At 42.1% G+C, this 21,187-nt stretch overlaps 1 protein-coding gene and 1 long non-coding RNA gene across 2 annotated transcripts in view; one reads left to right on the top strand and one right to left on the bottom strand.

Annotated features, from left to right (window-relative positions):
- Positions 1-18,010, top strand: part of LOC140353934 (occludin) — a 35,239-nt gene extending 17,229 nt beyond the window's left edge. Inside the window, exons 5-9 of the mRNA XM_072438730.1 lie at positions 10,310-10,476; positions 12,443-12,652; positions 16,379-16,550; positions 17,754-17,795; positions 17,864-18,010. Of these exons, the coding sequence (XP_072294831.1) occupies positions 10,310-10,476; positions 12,443-12,652; positions 16,379-16,550; positions 17,754-17,795; positions 17,864-17,965 (693 nt within the window). The 3' untranslated portion in view covers positions 17,966-18,010. The remainder of the gene's footprint in view (positions 1-10,309; positions 10,477-12,442; positions 12,653-16,378; positions 16,551-17,753; positions 17,796-17,863) is intronic.
- Positions 6,547-7,414, bottom strand: LOC140353935 (uncharacterized). Its single transcript, XR_011925936.1, has 3 exons — positions 7,311-7,414; positions 6,694-7,088; positions 6,547-6,627 (listed from the first exon to the last, which is right to left on the bottom strand). It is a non-coding gene; the product is annotated as an uncharacterized lncRNA (long non-coding RNA).
- Positions 18,011-21,187: the final 3,177 nt, after the last annotated feature.

Below are 21,187 nucleotides of genomic sequence, written 5' to 3'. Positions count from 1 at the left end.
ACATATAAGTCGCTCCAGAGTATATAAGTATAAATATAAGTATAAGTCGCACCCCGGCCAAAACTATGAAAAAAGGTGCAACTTATAATCCGCAAAATACGGTAGCTTTTTCTTCAGGTTCAGAGTTTAGTGCTTCGCCCGTTGATCGTTTCTCAGTTCTCGGAAGTCGCCGTGTTTGTTGTGACACAAATGGCCCGTGTTTTTCTTGCCAGAAGCATGAAGGAATGGGTCAAATGCAAAGGACACAATCCCCTACGGGAGCAGTAAATGACCTTAGCTTCCTGCCAGTCACGCCCGTCGGAAACCAGGGAGACAGATACGGTTCTGGTCCGTAACGTCTTTGTAAAGTGTTGCTGAGTGTGTGGTCCTGGGTGGTCGGGACAAAAAACACTGCGAGGACAACAAACTGGGTCAAAATGGGTATAAATGTATGGACCATGTAATGTTCTAAAACTCTGTGTAGTTTGTACCCGGGCCACGTGATTTCTGACGCATTTTCACCAGTTGAAAGTCTGAAGGAGTGTCAAATATAGATGCGTATCAGTTTTTATGGCGCGGCGTGGTTATCGCGGAGCCCGAAAAGAGCCCGGTCCAGGGTCGGAGCTGATACGCCGTTTGTGGAGCTCCACGGCCTCGGTTTCACTCGTGGTAATGATTAACCTGTGCCGCTGATACGGAGGCAGCCAGTTTCTACAGATGTTATACCAACAACAAGCTGCAGGTTGATTATTGACTCGACCTGACACCTTTTTGAACGATGCCAATCAGTGGTTTATGGGAGCAGGACAGTAGCATTGCTTCAGTCAGCACTGGAGCAGGGAAATGGGTTTTATGGGTTTCAGGTAGTCCGAGTACAACATGGCACTGGTCTTGTTAATGTTATTTAGATTTGAGATGAAAGGATTTTGTGGGAAGATGAACAGTGTAATGTATTTACACTTGTCCTGGTTTGGCCCTGGTTTGTCCCTGGTTTGGTCCTGGTTTAGTCCTTGTTTAGTCCTGGTTTGGTCCTGGTTTGGTCCTGGTTTGGTTCTTGTTTGGTCTTGATTTTGTACTAGTTTGGTCCTGGTTTGGTTCTTGTTTGGTCTTGATTTTGTCCTAGTTTGGTCCTGGTTTAGTCCTTGTTTAGTCCTGGTTTGGTCCTTGTTTAGTCCTGGTTTGGTCCTGGTTTGGTCCTGGTTTGGTCCTGGTTTGAGTCCAGGTTTGAGTCCAGTTTAGTCCAGTTTAGTCCAGTCGTAGACTTGTTTGGTAGTAATCAACATTTTGATTTGTATAGCTTGTTGTCTGGATTAAACTCAGACTTTGGAGGAGGAAATAGGTGTGATTTCTTTGTGAGAAATGGCACTGGCATTTTATCACCTAACCACACTTTTTATAGATTTACAAGGTGTGACTTAAACTTGAGTCAATATTTTTATGACTTGAGACTTTATAAAATGGACTTTGGACTTGAGTCGACTTGATACTTCTCAAACCGATACTACCGATACTCCTCCCTCACTTCTCTATTTGCAATCATGACTTTTTAGGACCATTTACAACGTATGAGCTGTCTTGTGTGATTTGGTGACTGACTCGATGGAAAGGACTCGGGACCTGACTCGGACTTGAGGCCAAAGACTCGATCCCACCTCGGATTTCACGACCGTCACAAACACAATCTCGCTGCAATCATCATATCATCTTGATCACCTCGTTTCTCACTCTGTAGCTTTGTCGTCGATGTTAATTCATCAAATAAAATAAATAAAATAAATAAAATAAATAAAATAAATAAAATAAATAAAATAAATAAAATAAATAAAATAAATAAAATAAATAAATAAAATACAATAAATTAATAATAATACCCTATTAAATAAATAAAATACAATGAATTAATAATAATACCAATTTAAATAGCAATTAAAACAGAAATGGGCAGGACCAGAGAAAACAAGATAAATAAGGGAATAAAGTTAGAAAGTTAGACAGTTAAAAATAACTGTCTCATTTTCTGTTAAATTCGTCTATTTTCACGAGTCCAGAGGTTATTTTTTTCCCTCCGTCCGTGTGTTGGTTGTGATGTAATTACAGTCAGTCAAACGTTAGTTATTAAGCATTTTTCATACAAAGACTGTGATGCACATCTTTGCTTTCTGTAGAAACACTGAGCTTCAAATCACTCATTTAAATCCACACAACAGCAGATCGGGTCTCGTCTTTGCCCGTCGATCGGATCAGGCGACACGTTCTGGGTTTCCCGGCACTCGCCTGCTCAGAAGTGCCGAGTCAGAGCCGTGTAAACAAGCCTGGCATGAGTAACGGCGTGAGATAACGTGCCAGGCTCACTGATGTCATCGGAGCCGCCCATAGCGACCTCTGAGGCTCCAGCGATGGCTCGATTGTGGATGCGGTGACAGAGGAGCCACAGTATGTAAAAAATACACTTGTGCTGTGTCAAGGAACGCGCTGCAGCATAACGTCATCGCGTGGAGACGAGGGGGAGTCGCCCGGGCTACAAACGGAGCTGTAACTGTGTGTGAACGGTTATAAGCTGGGGAAAGGTCGGTTACTGTGTAAGTGAGGTCATCACTCGTGGAAAATTGGCCTGGTTAACATTAAAAGGTTAAAATGATATTATTATTAACAGATAATTAGAATATCCATCAGATAACCCAGTAAAAGCATCTGATTTAAGGGCACAAAAGAAATCTGATGATCAAAAACAACTGGTTACGCTAAGTGTTTAGAGAAACTGACAAAGTACGCTGAATTTTAAAGTAATTGTTTAAATCGTTGACTTTTTCTCTTTCATTTTGTTGTCTTTGTCGCATTTGTTTGCCCTTTTTTGTATAATTCTCGCACAGGTAGCTCAATCAAAGACAGCAAATAATGTTTTATATTAACAGTATATACGGTTTAAAATGACTCGTAACACAGTTTGATCGGTTCACGCCAACATACGTCACATGTAAAGAATGGACTTAAATTGCGGCAGGTCAGAGACATATGGGAAGCGACTAGTGTTTACTTTTTGTACTTAATGTAATTTTATAAACTCAAAACACACATGTCGCCTTAAAGGTGCCGTCTTATCAGCGCAGATATCGGGTCTTTTGAGCGGCTTTTTCACAACTTTACCCTGACTTTTAACCCTCAAAGACCTTCATCAAAGCAACAAAAAGATCAAAATCACTTAAAAATGTGATTAATATTTAGTCCCACACTGTTATCTCACAAAGAGAAGGTTTCAGACGCGTACGAACCATGTTTCAGTTGTTAGAAGTCCATTATGTTAGACCGGTGCTAATCACCAATGCTAGTCGTTTATTAGCAGTTTTTAAACAGTTCCCTCAACAACAAAGCCACATTTGCATCTTAAAATGGAGCTGTGCTTATTTACGATGTATAAATGTCAGAGCCACAGCCGACAGTGAAGATTAGGACTGTTCTGATACGTCTGGCGTTAACCGATGTCGCGCGGCCAGTGAGAACAACAACGCTAACTAACATTAAACATTGGATCTGTGCCGCGCGTCGCTGTGTTAAAAACTGCGGCTCTTTGTGGTTTAATCCTTATACTTATTGCACTTGTGGTGGTGGTTACAGAAACGCCCTGCACTCGCTCTACTTTCCCCCACAGGACAGAGGACAGGGGACAGGAGACAGAAGAGAGAGGACAGAGGGTTCCTCAGGTCGTAGTGAGTCGGGCTTGTGTGTGGAGACTGTGCTGGTCCACTGAGCGCACACACTGTCTCCTTTCACACTCATTGTGTCTGGACATGAGGTCACCACTGCTACAGGACAGAGGACAGGAGACATGAGACAGGGGGCAGAGGACAGGAGACAGAGGACAGGAGACATAGGACAGAGGACAGGGGGTAGAGGACAGGAGACATAGGACAGGGGGCAGAGGACAGGAGACAGAGGACAGGAGACATAGGACAGGGGGCAGAGGACAGGAGACAGGAGACAGGGGGCAGAGGACAGGAGACAGGAGACAGAGGACAGGGGGCAGAGGACAGGAGACAGAGGACAGGGGACATTTAGTATTTTGGACACACTCACTTTTGCAAATAATGTTAATTCACTATCAACAGCCAGCACTTCACATTAGTGAGTTATTTAGTGTCTTTGCAGAGAGATTATATGACATTTTTGCGTTTTATGTTTCGCTGTTACGAGTCAGATCCAGGAACATTAAAACGTTTGGGGAAGTGAAATATGAACTTGCTGAACTCGTGTAAGAATCACCTTATGTCGGCCTGAACTGCAGGATCAGCAGTTTTTATCTCTAAAGACGCCACATAAGACAGAACGTTTAGTGTTGTGCAGAGGACATCAGAGTCCTTTAGATTGAAGATGTATTTGTGTTTAAATCTTGATTCATTGGTTGATTCACCTTTAAGACATTACAGTTGGATAGAAAATCATAAAGACCTGGTTTTCATGCAATGTTTTCATATACTGTATAAATATAGACGAAAGTCTACATACCTGAGACTTTAGCTGGACTAAAGAGCCAAGTTTACATTTTTTGTTTCATTTTGTTGGCGCCTGATTCTTTTGGATCAGAAAGTAAATTACTGAAGGAATTTTGTTTATCTTATCTTGTTATCTCCCATAAAAAACAAACTGCACAGAGAGAGCGAGCAAAGAGCACAAGGAAAAACAAAAACATTAAAAGTCCATTTGGTCCAAAGTTGATCAAATTTGTCCATTTGAAAATTAAGTCTTTTTCCATTTGCCTGATGTCTGTCACAGTGTCAGTCCAGTTTTGGATCATTGGTGGTGTGTCATTAATTTCTTTGATATGGGCTTTTTTTCCATATGGTGGACGGCAGGTATCCATCTAGTGTGTCCATGGCAGGAGTTTTGAGGCCCAAGTACACAGTTCTAAAATGGAGAGGGAATGCACTGTCAAAAGTGACAGGTCAATGAGTGTAGTTGCTACTTTATGTCTTTAAGTCTAGTGAGTCTCAGGTCCGGTGCGTCCCTCTAAACCACAATGAGAGCGACACACCCACATGTTCTCCAGCGTCCTCCTCCTCCTGGAGGACGCCCCAGTGAGTCTCAGGTCCGCACGGGGCTCTTTGGGCTCTTTGGGCTCTTTGGGCTCTTTGGGCTCTTTGGGCTCTTTGGGCCCTGCAGCTGTGGCTCGCTCTGAACAGACATTGTTGAGATTCTTGGATGAATAAACCTTTGAGATGAGAGGCTCCGCACGCCGCCGCAGGGGTCCGCCTCCGGCTCCGCCTCCGCCCGGTCGCACTGCTGTTGTTCTGAGGTCAACGCTGCAAACGCTCACAAAAATGTAGGAGTTTGAGGAGGTTTAGGGCAGCTTTTCCAGTCATTTCTAACCTGGAAATCTAAAAATATGTTTCTGGTAATATTATGTGCTTTGTGGATCTGGAGAAGGCTTTTGACCGTGTCCCTCGGGGTGTCCTTTGGGGGGTGCTCCGGGAGTACGGGGTCCGGGGCCCTTTGCTCAGGGCTGTCCGGTCCCTGTATGACCGGAGCAGGAGCTGTGTTCGCATTGCCGGCAGTAAGTCAGACCTGTTCCCAGTGCATGTTGGACTCCGCCAGGGCTGCCCTGTGTCACCGGTTCTGTTCATAATTTTTATGGACAGAATTTCTAGGCGCAGTCAGGGGTCGGAGGGTGTCCGGTTTGGGGACCACAGGATCTCATCTCTGCTGTTTGCAGACGATGTTGTCCTGATGGCTCCATCAAACCCGGACCTGCAACATGCACTGGGACGGTTTGCAGCCGAGTGTGAAGCGGCTGGGATGAGAATCAGCACCTCCAAATCCGAGGCCATGGTTCTCGACCGGAAAAAGGTGGCTTGCCCTCTCCAGGTGGGTGGGGTGTCCTTGCCCCAAGTGGAGGAGTTCAAGTATCTCGGGGTCTTGTTCACGAGTGAGGGAAGGATGGAGCGTGAGATCGACAGGCGGATCGGTGCAGCGGCTGCAGTGATGCAGTCGCTGCATCGGACCGTTGTGGTAAAGAGGGAGCTGAGCCGAAAGGCAAAGCTCTCTATTTACCGGTCGGTCTACGTTCCTACCCTCACCTATGGTCATGAGCTTTGGGTAGTGACCGAAAGAACAAGATCGCGGATACAAGCGGTCGAAATGAGTTTCCTCCGCCGGGTGGCTGGGCGCTCCCTTAGAGATAAGGTGAGGAGCTCGGCCACACGGGGGGAGCTCGGAGTAGAGCCGCTGCTCCTCCACGTCGAGAGGAGCCAGCTGAGGTGGCTCGGGCATCTGTTCCGGATGCCTCCTGGGCGCCTCCCTCGGGAGGTGTTTCAGGCATGTCCCACCGGGAAGAGGCCCCGGGGAAGACCCAGGACACGCTGGAGAGACTATGTCTCTCGGCTGGCCTGGGAACGCCTCGGGATCCCCCCGGAGGAGTTAGAGGAAGTGTCTGGGGAGAAGGAAGTCTGGGAGTCCCTGCTCAGACTGCTGCCCCCGCGACCCGGCCCCGGATAAAGCGGCAGAAGATGGATGGATGGATGGATGGTAATATTAGTCTGTCTTTAACAGTCACAGTTTGAGTTTGTTTATATTTTAAGGACTAGACCAGGGCTAAACCAGGACTAAACCAGGACTAGACCAGGACTAAAGCAGGACTAGACCAGGACTAAACCAGGACTAGACCAGACTAAACCAGGACTAAACCAGGACTAGACCAGGACTAAAGCAGGACTAGACCAGGACTAAACCAGGACTAGACCAGGACTAAACCAGGACTAGACCAGGACTAGACCAGGATTAGACCAGGACTAGACTAGGACTAAACCAGGACTAAACCAGGACTAGACCAGGATTAGACCAGGACTAAACCAGGACTAGACCAGGACTAAACCAGGACTAAACCAGCACTAAACCAGGACTAAACCAGGACTAGACCAGGATTAGACCAGGTCTAGACCAGGACTAGACCAGGACTAGACCAGGACTAAACCAGGACTAAACCAGGACTAGACCAGGATTAGACCAGGTCTAGACCAGGACTAGACCAGGACTAGACCAGGACTAAACCAGGACTAAACCAGGACTAAACCAGGACTAGACCAGGATTAGACCAGGTCTAGACCAGGACTAGACCAGGACTAAACCAGGGACTAAACCAGGACTAAACCAGGACTAAACCAGGACTAAACCAGGACTAAACCAGGATTAAAACAGGATTAAACCAGGACTAAACCAGGACTAAACCAGGATTAAACCAGGATTAAACCAGGATTAAACCAGGACTAAACCAGGACTAAACCAGGACTAGACCAGGATTAGACCAGGTCTAGACCAGGACTAGACCAGGACTAGACCAGGACTAAACCAGGACTAAACCAGGACTAAACCAGGACTAAACCAGGACTAGACCAGGATTAGACCAGGTCTAGACCAGGTCTAGACCAGGACTAGACCAGGACTAAACCAGGGACTAAACCAGGACTAAACCAGGACTAAACCAGGACTAAACCAGGACTAAACCAGGACTAAACCAGGATTAAAACAGGATTAAACCAGGACTAAACCAGGACTAAACCAGGATTAAACCAGGATTAAACCAGGATTAAACCAGGACTAAACCAGGACTAAACCAGGACTAGACCAGGACTCAAAGGAAGGGCCACGGTCAATATTATTCTTTGGGTGAGGCTGCATTTTTTGAAAGAAATTCCCAAACAACAAAAACCTCTAATTTAACCTGATTATTTATTCTTGGCGTTATCATAATATTGTACTTTTCAGACTCTTTATGTTCCTCTTCCTCTGTCAGTATAATTCTACAAACGTTTTATGTTGACAGTGTTAAATGACTTGTTTTATTCAATTATGATTTGTGTTTATTGTGTTTCTATTTTTCCTGGTTTGATCTTTGAATAGTGGATTTTGTCATTATGTTTTTCAAAATGTCGACTTAAAATGATAAATCAACGATGTTTGTTTACTCGACGCACATTTGCCTTTAATGATCAAAGTACACAGTAACTTTAAAATATATTTGTTTAAAAGACAATTGTGTGAAGAAACAACACAATTTAACATTTTTTCATGATTATTCACAGCAAAAACGACCAAGCAACAGTGAAGTCCTTTGATCCCTTTAATCCCCTTTAACTTAACACATTAAAGCGCCCTCTACAGGTCGGACGACTTACTGAACTAAAATGCACTTAAGATAAATATATTTTGAATTGTCCAAAAAAAAAAAAAAAATATTATCACAGAATAGCTAATTTTTTAGGTTTATAATTTCACTTCCTGTTTGGAATTGATGACATGACACTAGAAAAATTACCCAGCAAACACTGGGCAAAAACTCATCTAATGTCACCATTATTTTAAGTTGACAAATAAAAACATGTTTAGAGCGTCAAAAAGGTTTTAAATTATGAGTATGTCTCTAGTGTGATGTCACTTCCTGTCATTTTCTACAGATTTTTCAACATTTTCTCCACAAATACCTACTCGATTGGTGTAAAACTATTATTTACGTGTACAACAGGTACAAATACACCAAATAAAGTCAAAATTAGAAAATCGTAAAAACCTGTCATACGTCACTTTAACAATTAAAGTCAAGTCGGTGCGACATAAACAACCAGAATACAAGCACTTTACAACTAGATTTGATTGAAATGACTTAGTTTGGCCTCTAAAATGGTCGCAATCTTTTCTTTCTTCTTCTTTTTTAGCATCTATTGTTTAGTTAAGTTTGACCTTATACTCGTTGTCGGTTCAATAAACTCAATAGGGCTTCGGATTCTGGAGGTCGTCTCGCGGTCAGGCTTGTTTGTAATGGTTTGTAATGGTTTGTAATGGTTTACTGTGGCGAACCAAGCAAACAATCCACGTCTTTTATTGAGAGAAGAGCAATTTCACAGCTCACTTCCTCCTCAAACATGAGTCATTGTTGATTTACTTTGGCTGCGCTTCACAATATTAGCAAAGTTTTTCATTCTTGTATTTAATCTTCTCTTTAAAGCGTTTTTTTTGTTCTTCGAAGTGTGAGAAAAAGCATTGAGGTGCATTGTATGTCGGGATGTCAAGATGATCAGGTTAATTGGGATGATTCAGGTCACAACATACTCGTAAGAACCAAAAAAAGTCATATTCGGGACAATTTTAGAATCCAAATTAAGCATTTATAGTTCAGTTTATAGTGAAAAGAATAGACCTAAATTTAAATATTTTTTTTTATCTGGCTGTTTTTGTGTTTTTGTCACATTTAACTTTATTTTGTCCTCCAGAAAGTTAAGATTTCACTGTTGTTCGGTCGTTAAATCGTGACGTTTTTGCTCACAATAATCGCAACATCCCCGCAATATCAGACGGGTTCAGCTCAGAGGCGTGGCTGCCCGACGGGCGAGACGGGCAATGGCTCGGGGGGCCGTGATCGTCGGGGGCCCCCCAAGAGCGCAGTCCTTCATCTTCAACAGGCTCATTACATTTCACTGACTGTAGTTCTTTGCTTTGACCACAATCGACGGGATGGCGTGAGTGAGCCGTATTTCTCTGACAAACTATCCCGCCGCAGTAATAATCGATAAGCAGAAGAATCATACTCATGTTTATGGGGAAAATATAAAGAGAAGAGTATAAAGACTGAATTCTACCAACGAAAAGGGCTTTATTGACATGTTTTGGCGAGATCCAGACCAAATGTTAATGTTCCCAGGCTTAATCGAGGCGTGGTTTCTTATATGCGCCATCTGAACGCATCACTCCGTTTACCTCGTCACTTCGTTTACCTTAAAGTTGTCTAAAACGGCCGGTGTTAGAGCTGATTCTAACGTTTTTACGCTTTTAAACTCAACGGTTCGTTCAAATGCAAACGGATTTACGTGAACATATCTCATCTTTGTGCTTTTAAAAGTGTTAAAAGAGTTGAACTCGTCACCTAAAAAGGAGATAAAGGAGCTGCTACAAGTACAAACTCTATTATGTCCGTTATCAGCGTTTTGAAATGCTTATCCGCACAGCTCTTACACGTAGACCTACTTTTAAGTTTCAAAGTGATACGCCAACGAGGTCAGATTCATTCATTACAGATTAAATACACGATATTCCGATTTTTAACGTCTCCGAAGCGACGGTTACGTTATCAACCAGTTTTTGCCACATTTCCCACCAACTTAAAACAGAAAAACATCACCAAAGAGCAAATTCTCGCCTAAACGTGAGTGTTTGACGTGTTTAAAAGCACCGGACATGAAAGACCTTGACAGTAAATGAAGCGGATTCATCGTCAAAGGTTTTTTTAGGGGCTTTTCTCGCTGTGTGTTTGTGTTTGCTGAGGCTGTTCCTGTTTCCTGTCTCCCGAAAGGTGAACAATGTGGAGGAAAACCGCAGTGTGCAGGACGCCCCCACGCTGCTGGTGTCCGAGAAGGGGGCGGGGCTTCTCAACGCCTCGGCCAACAGCGTCATGTCCTACCCGGCGGCCAGGGTGGACGGCGGCTCCTTCGACGGGGACAACAACTACAACAACAATGAGTGAGTCTGTGCGCATCCTGGAGCGATTAAAGGGCCAAAGACTGCGGGAAATGTGCAAATAAACACAGCTTTATTGGTTTTATTAGTATCTTTACACAAAAACTCATCTAATGTCACTTTTTTTATCTGACAAATAAAAATATGCGAGAGCGACTTTATTTGGTTGAATTAATGTTTAGAGACAGTAATTATCATGAACTCATTGCAGTAATTATCACAAACTCATTGCAGTATTTATCATGAACTCATTGCAGTAATTATCACGAACTCATTGTAGTAATTATCATGAACTCATCGCAGTAATTATCACGAACTCATTGTAGTAATTATCATGAACTCATTGCACTAATTATCACGAACTCATTGCAGTAATTATCATGAACTCATTGCAGTAATTATCATGAACTCATTGCAGTAATTATCATGAACTCATTTCAGTAATTATCATGAACTCATTGCAGTAATTATCATGAACTCATTGCAGTAATTATCATGAACTCATTGCAGTAATTATCATGAACTCATTGCAATAATTATCATGAACTCATTGCAGTAATTATCATGAACCCATTGCAATAATTATCATGAACTTATTGCAGTAATTATCATTAGTGTATTGCAGTAATTATCATGAACTCATTGCAGTAATTATCATGAACTCATTTCAGTAATTATCATGAACTCATTTCAGTAATTATCATGAACTCATTGCAGTAATTATCATGAACTCATTTCAGTAATTATCATGAACTCATTGCAGTAATTATCATGAACTCATTGCAGTAATTATCATGAACTCATTGCAGTAATTATCATGAACTCATTGCAGTATTTATCATTAGTGTATTGCAGTAATTATCATGAACTCATTGCAGTAATTATCATGAACTCATTTCAGTAATTATCATGAACTCATTGCAGTAATTATCATGAACTCATTTCAGTAATTATCATGAACTCATTGCAGTAATTATCATGAACTCATTGCAGTATTTATCATGAACTCATTGCAGTAATTATCATGAACTCATTGCAGTAATTATCATGAACTCATTTCAGTAATTATCATGAACTCATTGCAGTAATTATCATGAACTCATTGCAGTAATTATCATGAACTCATTGCAGTAATTATCATGAACTCATTGCAGTAATTATCATGAACTCATTGCCGTAACCATGACGCTGCTGAAGCGTTGTCAGGACGTCTCACATCTGCAGCGGTGGATTTGGATTCTTCTGTAAATCCCTCCCTCATCCAAACAAAATTAAGCATGTTTCCTCTGAGCCGCTGTTATTATTAAAAATGTCCAACATACTGTTCCCGGGGGAGGACAGAGTGCTCAGATGAAAGTACTTAAGCAGAAGTACAAAGAAGAGGTGCAGGAAATGATATGTAAATATATAAGGCCTAGGCATTCGCTTTTACAGTAAAGGAAATGATTCCACTCATCGTCCTTAACAACTTTGAGCAAACCAAAGGGTAAAACAGATAAAACAGCTAGAAACATTTGGAAATCTGTATCCACATCTCCACTTTTGACACTGCAATAGTTCTCAAGATCTGTGTGAAATACTCTTAAGGTACATTTTTAAGATAAGATAAGATAACCCTTTATTTGTCCCACAATGGGGAAATTCCAGTGTAGGTACAGAAGTAAATAATAAAAAACAGATGACTTATACAAAACTTTAAAAAACACTCATAGAAAACACATAGAAAAGCTGTTATAAAAGCTCTTATAAAACTCTCATAAATAACCTATTATACTATAAAATAATAATAACAATAGTAACGTTCTTACTTACAGCTGTTAAAAAGGTGTACTTTAATACTTTTACTCAAGTAGATTCTTTCCTGTCATACTTTTACTTTCACTTTAGTCGTTTTTTGCTCCTGGATCTGCACTTTGAGCTCTTCTTCCACAGTTTAATGCTTAAAGCCTAAATGCTCTTGTGGCCTCAGGTACACAGAGCGGGCAAGCCGGCCCTCTGAGGTGTCCCAAGGCCGCATCAGCTCCAGCCCGTCGGAGGAGAACGGAGGAGGCCGAAAACCCTCCGCCAACCGAGGCAAGAGGCGCCGACGCAACCCGGACTGGGACGAGTCGCAGTACGAGACCGAGTACACCACGGGAGGGGAGACCGGCAATGAGCTGGACGCGGAGGAGTGGGACAGGTCAGGAACGGTCACCCGAGATGTTCTTTATATCGAGCGAGCAACAGTGTGGAAGCGCCGCCTGGACGTCGTTTTAGGCACTGCTGACACGACCGGGGGGTTGGGAATGTTCTCGAGTATGTCCGCGACCGATCAGCTAATCAAGACTAGTCATAGTTTGAAAATCGCAATCGTTCTCGGGGCTTTGTTGACTCTAAAACGCAAAAGAAAAGACCTTTTTATTACAAAAAATGTCAAAAAGAAGAAACCATTTCAGATTTTGGTCAATAATGCATTTATCCGTACATAATCTCTGCTTAATCTCTATCTAGAAGCCTTCAGTCACTGCATTTAAACCTTTATTTGGTTCCAACTGTATTTAAAGTCTCTGTGTGCAATAGAAATTATTGTTTCAGTCTACTACCACTAACTAACTTAAATAATCGTTAATAAAAGTTTGCTATTAGTGATGCTGCTTGTGTTTTGCGCCAGTGGAAACACTTCGACTTAAGAAACTGTGTAAAATGAGGGACAAATGTACAGATTTGTGAAGGTAAAGTAAAATAAGCTAAAATGTAAGGTTTAAATAAAGAGGAACTTTATTTGTGATTGTTACTACGGTGTTATAAAAAAGCAAAAACAGGTGGATAAATAGTCCTCAGTCCGTCCCATAAAACTTGAAGCAAAGCAAATAAATTATAATAAGCCAAATAATCATAACAATTTGTGTCATAAGTGCATGTTTCCCAACAGTTAAACTACATAGACATTTTAAATAATGGTGATTTGGTGATATTCAGCTCCGTTTGACCTCGTGAACAGGACAAATCCTCCTGCGGTGCACGTGAACAGTCACAAGTGCGTCGCTAAGCCGCCTTTACGCCACAATATCGACGTTATTAGGCCGAGCGAGACAGATTGCACTCAAATTCCCAGAGTCCTTTGGGATAAGACCTAAATACTCCACGCTCGTCGTAATCTGTGTCTCTGGACGATCGGCTGCAGAATATGTTCAAACTGCAGCGGGTTATTGACTTGCGCGTTCAGATGTTTTTGAGGGGGAAAGGGCCTCGCGGCGCTCAGGAGGGAGCTTAATCTCCTCAGGCACGTCGCTCCTGGTCAGCTCAGGCTAAACGAACTGGGACAAAGGTAAATTACACTGTAGTTACTTAAAACGACAATAAAAGCCTCAATTTTCCTGTGTGAGCTGCTTTATGAGCAGTTTACATTTAGGTTTGTGTTTCTGAGGAAAGGCTGAGCAGAAAGGACTTGATTTTGCTTCTAAAATCGTCACATTTCTTTTAATTGAACGAAAAAAATATCTAAGTTAGGCTGCCCCAATTAAATTGTCTGTTTGCTGTAACCCGGTAGGTAAATTCTTTTTTTTTTTTACTTTGAAGGCAAAAAAAAAAGAAAATCAAAATTTTGCCATTTTTTGACTCGGAGTGACCTCCAGGGGTCAGGCTTCTCCACTGAGAACGTCTCTATCAACCCGATCGGGAGACTAAATCTCACGATTTTAAGATATTTCAATCGACCTTTTGTGCGCCGTTATCCTTTATTTTGGTAGCGAAGGCAAGCGGGGGGAACATGCGGGGGACACGGGCGCCGCCATGTTTGTTGTGATGATGCTGCTGGGTGTGTTTTTCTCCCAGAATGCATTGCGCCAGTCAAATTTAAATGAAGCCACACCATTATGGAGAACGATATGAGTGATGGCCAGGGCAGTGGCGCTCACAGAGCCAAATCAAACCTGTGTAATACAGATGCATATGGAGGACCGAAAATGAAGACGCGTAAGTGTTGCGCAGTGCGTCAGTTGTCCCTTGGGGTGAAAGACAGGTTTATCAGCGCTACAAAAATATTCTACACAGCGCTTTAGGAAAGACCGCTCGATGACTCGGCGAAATATTTGAAAAACAGAAGAATTTAGCGTTTTTTTTTACAAAATGCTGATATTTTTTTTCCAGTCGGCTAGTTTTATAATGGGTCGGTTGGGTTATGGCAAACAGACATATTATTTTGCTCAGCTTTAGTTGTAAAATTTAAGCTTTTTAAATAAATTCATTTAATTTTCTTCTAATTTCCCGATTCTAATTTCTTAGTCTAAATTATCACAATTGTCAATTAAAAACCTTGGAAAACCATAGTTTAATAATGGCACCGTTTCACCATAATTGATGCTTTATTGATATTCTGTCATTTATCACAGAATTCATCGCAGTTTTTGCCGTATTGTGCGTTTTTCCGCTGCGTAATTCTGATCTGCGACACCCGCGGATCATTGTGTCATAGTTTAGACATTTCAAATCGTAATATCGATCCAAAATGACTAAATGACTAAAATGATGAATGTAACAGGTACAACTTTGCGTAATAAAAAACAGCATTTCTTATAAATAATTAAATGAAACTGAAATCCACCCATTTTAATCATCAAAATGCTGAAACGGTCAAATTCTAAAGATTCCTGGCGAAATATCAGTCCCAAAACTCTATATTTTAGCTCATTTTTATTGCTTTGCCAGGAATGTTCCACATTATGGCATTAAACACACACGTCTCGCATCCATGCAGCATGTTTATTGCCAAAAAAGAAAATCGTTGGCTTTGTGGCGTCGCCTGCTGGTTTCCATGTCGACAGATGAACATTCCAGGCAAAACGAGATCCTCTAGAGGCGAGCGTCTTCCAGGAAAGTTCCGCAGTGCATCTTTAAACTGTTTATAATGCCATGTTGTGCCACAAGGCCTGTAATAACTCATTATGACACAAAAGCCGGATCATCTAGTAATAAACCCTTTTCTAGATGTATCATATTGCTAAAAACACAATCTGCGATAAATCAAAAGCTAAATTAGACAGACCTTCTGACCCTCTGACCTTCTGACCTTCTGATCTTCTGACCCTCTAACCTTCTGACCCTCTAACCCTCTGACCTTGAACCCTCTGACCTTCTGACCCTCTAACCTTCTGACCCTCTAACCTTCTGACCCTCTAACCCTCTGACCTTCTGACCCTCTAACCTTCTGACCCTCTAACCTTCTGACCCTCTAACCCTCTGACCTTCTGACCCTCTAACCTTCTGACCCTCTAACCTTCTGACCCTCTAACCCTCTAACCTTCTGACCCTCTAACCTTCTGACCCTCTAACCCTCTAACCTTCTGACCCTCTAACCTTCTGACCCTCTAACCTTCTGACCCTCTAACCCTCTAACCTTCTGACCCTCTAACCTTCTGACCCTCTAACCCTCTAACCTTCTGACCCTCAACCTTCTGACCCTCTAACACTCTAACCTTCTGACCCTCTAACCCTCTGACCCTCTAACCTTCTGACCCTCTGACCCTCTGACCCTCTAACCTTCTGACCCTCTAACCCTCTGACCTTCTGACCCTCTAACCTTCTGACCCTCTAACCCTCTGACCTTCTGACCCTCTGACCTTCTAACCTTCTGACCCTCTAACTTTCTGACCCTCTAACCTTCTGACCCTCTGACCTTCTGACCCTCTGACCTTCTAAGCTTTTCACCTTCTGACCCTCTGAACTTCTGAAATTCTGACCCTCTAACCTTCTGACCCTCTCACCCTCTGACACTCTGACCTTCTAACCTTCTGACCCTCTAACTTTCTGACCCTCTAACCTTCTGACCCTCTAACCCTCTGACCTTCTAACCTTCTGACCTTCTAACCTTCTGACCTTCTAACCCTCTGACTTTCTGATCTTCTGACCCTCTGACCCACCCGTGCAGGACGTACCCAGAGATCGTCTCGGACGCTCAGAGGCAGGATTACAAGCGTGAGTTCGATGCTGACCTGAAGGAATACAAACGTATGTGCGCCGACATGGACGACATCAACGACCAGCTGAACAAACTGAGCCGGCAGCTGGACACGCTGGACGACACCACGGCCAAATACCAGGTCAGAAACGCCCTCGGGAAGCGTGTTTACACCTCTTTTACACTGGTCAGATGCTCTCGTGCCGTGTTTATACCTCTTTTACACTGGTCAGATGCTCTTATGTCGTGTTTATACCTATTTTACACTGGTCAGCTGCTCTCGTGCCGTGTTTATACCTCTTTTACACTGGTCAGATGCTCTCGTGCCGTGTTTATACCTCTTTTACACTGGTCAGATGCTCTCGTGCCGTGTTTATATCTCTTTTACACTGGTCAGTTGCTCTCGTGCCGTGTTTATACCTCTTTTACACTGGTCAGATGCTCTTATGTCGTGTTTATACCTATTTTACACTGGTCAGATGCTCTTATGTCGTGTTTATACCTCTTTTACACTGGTCAGATGCTCTTATGTCGTGTTTATACCTCTTTTACACTGGTCAGATGCTCTTATGTCGTGTTTATATCTCTTTTACACTGGTCAGCTGCTCTTGTGCTGTGTTTATACCTCTTTTACACTGGTCAGTTGCTCTTTTGCCATGTTTACATCTCTTTTACACTGGTCAGATGCTCTTGTGCCGTGTTTATACCTCTTTTACACTGGTCAGATGCTCTTATGTCGTGTTTATACCTCTTTTACACTGGTCAGATGCTCTTATGTTGTGTTTATACCTCTTTTACACTGGTCAGATGCTCTTATGTCGTGTTTATATCTCTTTTACACTGGTCAGATGATCTTGTGCTGTATTTATACCTCTTTTACACTGGTCAGATGCTCTTGTGCCGTGTTTATACCTCTTTTACACTGGTCAGCTGCTCTTATGTCGTGTTTATATCTCTTTTACACTGGTCAGATGATCTTGTGCCGTATTTATACCTCTTTTACACTGGTCAGATGCTCTTGTGCCGTGTTTATACCTCTTTTACACTGGTCAGCTGCTCTTATGTCGTGTTTATATCTCTTTTACACTGGTCAGATGATCTTGTGCCGTGTTTATACCTCTTTTACACTGGTCAGATGCTCTTGTGCCGTGTTTATACCTCTTTTACACTGGTCAGCTGCTCTTATGTCGTGTTTATATCTCTTTTACACTGGTCAGATGCTCTTATGTCGTGTTTATACCTCTTTTACACTGGTCAGATGCTCTTGTGCCGTGTTTATACCTCTTTTACACTGGTCAGCTGCTCTTATGCCGCTCTTATGCCTTTAATGCTTGTTTGTCCTCAGGCTGTTGCAGAGGAGTATAATCAGCTCAAAGACCTCAAGCGGGTGAGTCAATACACAACACAAATGCCCTCATGTCACACGTGTTCAAACTCATCACGTTTGTCCCGCAGACGCCAGAATACCAGACGAAAAAGAAGCAGTGCCGCCGACTGAGGCACAAACTCTTCCACGTCAAGCGGATGGTGAAGAACTACGACAAGACGCACTCGTGAGGGAGCGAGCGAAGACGCCACAGAAACACTCCGGACCAAAGTCACGCTACGGCACACGGACACAAACCAGACGAAGACAGGGTCGTAATCTCACGCAAAACGGGACTTTTTTTAAGCTTTCTAACCGCGTTGTAATGTTGTTTTTCTCATCACTGACAGAACTGTACGTGTCATTTACACATCTGATGTTTTACGGAAGGAAAAGAAGCGTTAAAAGCACAACACCAACAAATTAAAACTTAAGTAAAGTGCTTTAAGAGGGAAGAGTGCCGATCAAATTCTTTCAGTCAGAGCTGCAACTGTCGATCATAACTTTAACGAATGTAATCGAATAAACTAATCGTGACTAGTACTGTTAGTAAATAATGATTGCTATTGTTGTCTCTATTTTGATTTTGACTCTAAAACACAAACGGAAAGACCTTTAACGACAAAGACAGAGACATTATTACAGTATTAAAGTATTTCCGATCAATCTAAAAGACACAAGTCGGCCATATTTAAACCTTTATTCAGTTGATCATGTATTTAAAAAGTCTTAGAAATAGAAATAATGGTTCGACTGAACGTTTGCAGTCATAATATGCAAATCTAAACTGTTTTAAGCCTCGATTTGAACCGTGTGATGGTCAAACTCGCTCTGAACGCCTCTCGTTTTTGAGTCGCGTCTTTAGAGTTCTGGACGTTCGGACTCGCCTCTCGTTGCCGTTCCGAGGCTCCTGATTGGTTCTCTCACATCCTTGTCATTTACTGCAGAGTTAAAACATTAAAGCATCGTGTTTGTAGAGCACTATTCTGGACACAGTTAGAGCCACACCCGGATTCCCCGCAGTCTCCCCGTCCACGTATTATCCAGGCCACACCCGACTCAACCTCAGATCAGACGGGATCAGGCGTCCTCGAGGTTCAACCGGAGAGAAACGCCTAAACAAGGCGTCACGCTTGACCTTTAGTACGACCTGTGCCCGTCCGTTCACAACAGCTCGTGGGACCTGGGCGGCTCGGACCGTCGGAGAGAGAACGGAGCGCGGAAGAGGCACTTAAACTGACTTTATACTTAATAAATACAAGCGCAAGGCCTTTTCCACGCTCCATTTTAGCTGGAAGTTGGTGTTCGATCTCGTTCACAGGCGCAGCGTTTAGGGTTTAGGGTTTAGGGTTTAGGGTTAGGAATGTAAAACAAAGCATCAAACTCCATATTGTCTCGACTGTTTTGTGTCATTTAGGAGTGAAATTAATGAGTTTGCCCAGTTAATTGATCGATAACGTGTAGCATATGTAAGTCCAGTGATTGATGACTCGTTAGCTTTGCAGAGATGACGTTAGCTCTGCAGAGAAGACGTTAGCTCTGCAGAGATGACCTTAGCTCTGCAGAGATGACGTTAGCTCTGCAGAGATGACGTTAGCTTTGCAGAGATGACGTTAGCTTTACGTTAGCTTTGCAGCGATGACGTTAGCTTTGCAGAGATGACTCGTTAGCTTTGCAGAGATGACGTTAGCAATGCAGCGATAACGTTAGCTTTACGTTAGCTTTGCAGAGATGACGTTAGCTTTGCAGAGATGACGTTAGCTTTGCAGAGATGACGTTTGCGCTGATGTGAGACGCACAGGCCACATTCATGTTCAGATTGCAATATTTTATCACCGTTTCTGCGATTTTAAGTCACATTTTGGTACTTTCTTAGGACTAAACTCGGACTAAAACGGCCTGAACTGGACTCAAACCCGTGTGAACGCCTGAGCCTGATTGATCAAAAGAATTGTGCAGTAAACGTTTTTTCTTTTTGTTGTTGTCGTAACTGCAGTAAGTGTAAAAACTGCCAACATATCTTATTTTTATACAGATGACTTTACAAAAAAATCTTTAATATGTTTCGTTTCACCAAATGACTGAACAAACGCTGATTCCACCAACGTAATACTTTTATGTATTAAAAACTAAACTTTAATGTATTCTTGTGGTTTAACGTTGTTTTTATGTTGTTTGAACTGTAAAATCATTTGTCACTAATCTTTATTGATCTGTTGTACATTTTAACAGTTGATTTTTATGCATATTTTAATTTTTTTTTTTTTTTTTTACAAAGAACATTTTTCATTTTGCAAACCTTGTTGTTGAGCCATTTATTTTTGTATGAATTTATTTTCTTTTGCTCCATTATTAAATACATTTTTGTTACTGTACGTTCCGCGCTGTCTGAAGATATTTGAACGCATTGCATAATAAACATTTCTAATGATGTGTCATGTATATGTCGTTAACTATCAGCAGTTTACTCTTCCATCACATTTAGAGACATTAACTTTAAATTATAGACCATAAAAATGAGACAAATTAAACCGTATGAACAGAGACGAGATATAAAGTACGGGATTATTCTAGTTAAATGTCAGATGTAGTACTTTTGCGGTACTTTTCATCCACAGAGAAACTCCACTCTGCCCCCTTGTGGTGGTTTAACTGTCTGTTCAAACATTTTAATAAAAATATGAATTAAGCTCAAACCACAAACTGAAACACACTTGAATCTGAACAACTTGTGAATGTAAGTTTCTGTGTTTTATACGAAGGTCGTGGCTTACAGCAGTTGAGCGTTTGTTTACCTGTTACTATGGTGATGGCCACAACGCAGCGACGTAGAATGGGATTAAACTGTCGCCTGAACTACTTAAGAGTTAAAATTATAAAAGACAATATATATAAATGTTCAAATCATTTAATATTGTCGTCATGAAGCTTTTGTCACGTGTTGATTCAAGTGTATTATAAAGAAAGTGACTGCACTGCCCCCTCTAGTGGCCGCTCTGCAGATGACACGTTCACGTTCACAAATGCATCATTTTATTTCTCAAAATTCAAAAGATTGACAGAAATAACAAAGAATCTTGCATTTTTCTGAAGTTTGGCATTGTCGCAAAAATAACACAAAGAAAAACGGACAAATCACTCGAGTTTATATAATTTGAAATAAAACACACAATTCTCTGAGGAAAAAAGCGGTTCAAGGGTCCAAGTGTTTAAAGACTTTTGTTTTTAGTGTTTAAACAACTTTTCTGGCGCACTCCTGGCCCGGAATGTTCCACGACGTTGAGTTTATCGATCGCCACGGAAACGACGAGCGGGCGACTCCACCCCGGGGCCGCGTTACAGGTCCGATCTGTGGAGAGGCGAGTCCGCTGCTCACAGGTTTTTCCAGTCATTTGTCGTCGAGCTATAAAATC

This window comes from Eucyclogobius newberryi, unplaced genomic scaffold, assembly GCF_026437365.1.
Source record: "Eucyclogobius newberryi isolate DKJ021-1_F unplaced genomic scaffold, fEucNew1.0.hap1 SCAF_9, whole genome shotgun sequence".
Taxonomy (NCBI): Eukaryota; Metazoa; Chordata; class Actinopteri; order Gobiiformes; family Gobiidae; genus Eucyclogobius; species Eucyclogobius newberryi.
Note: the sequence above shows the minus strand (reverse complement) of the source record. Positions and strands in the feature narration are given on the sequence as shown.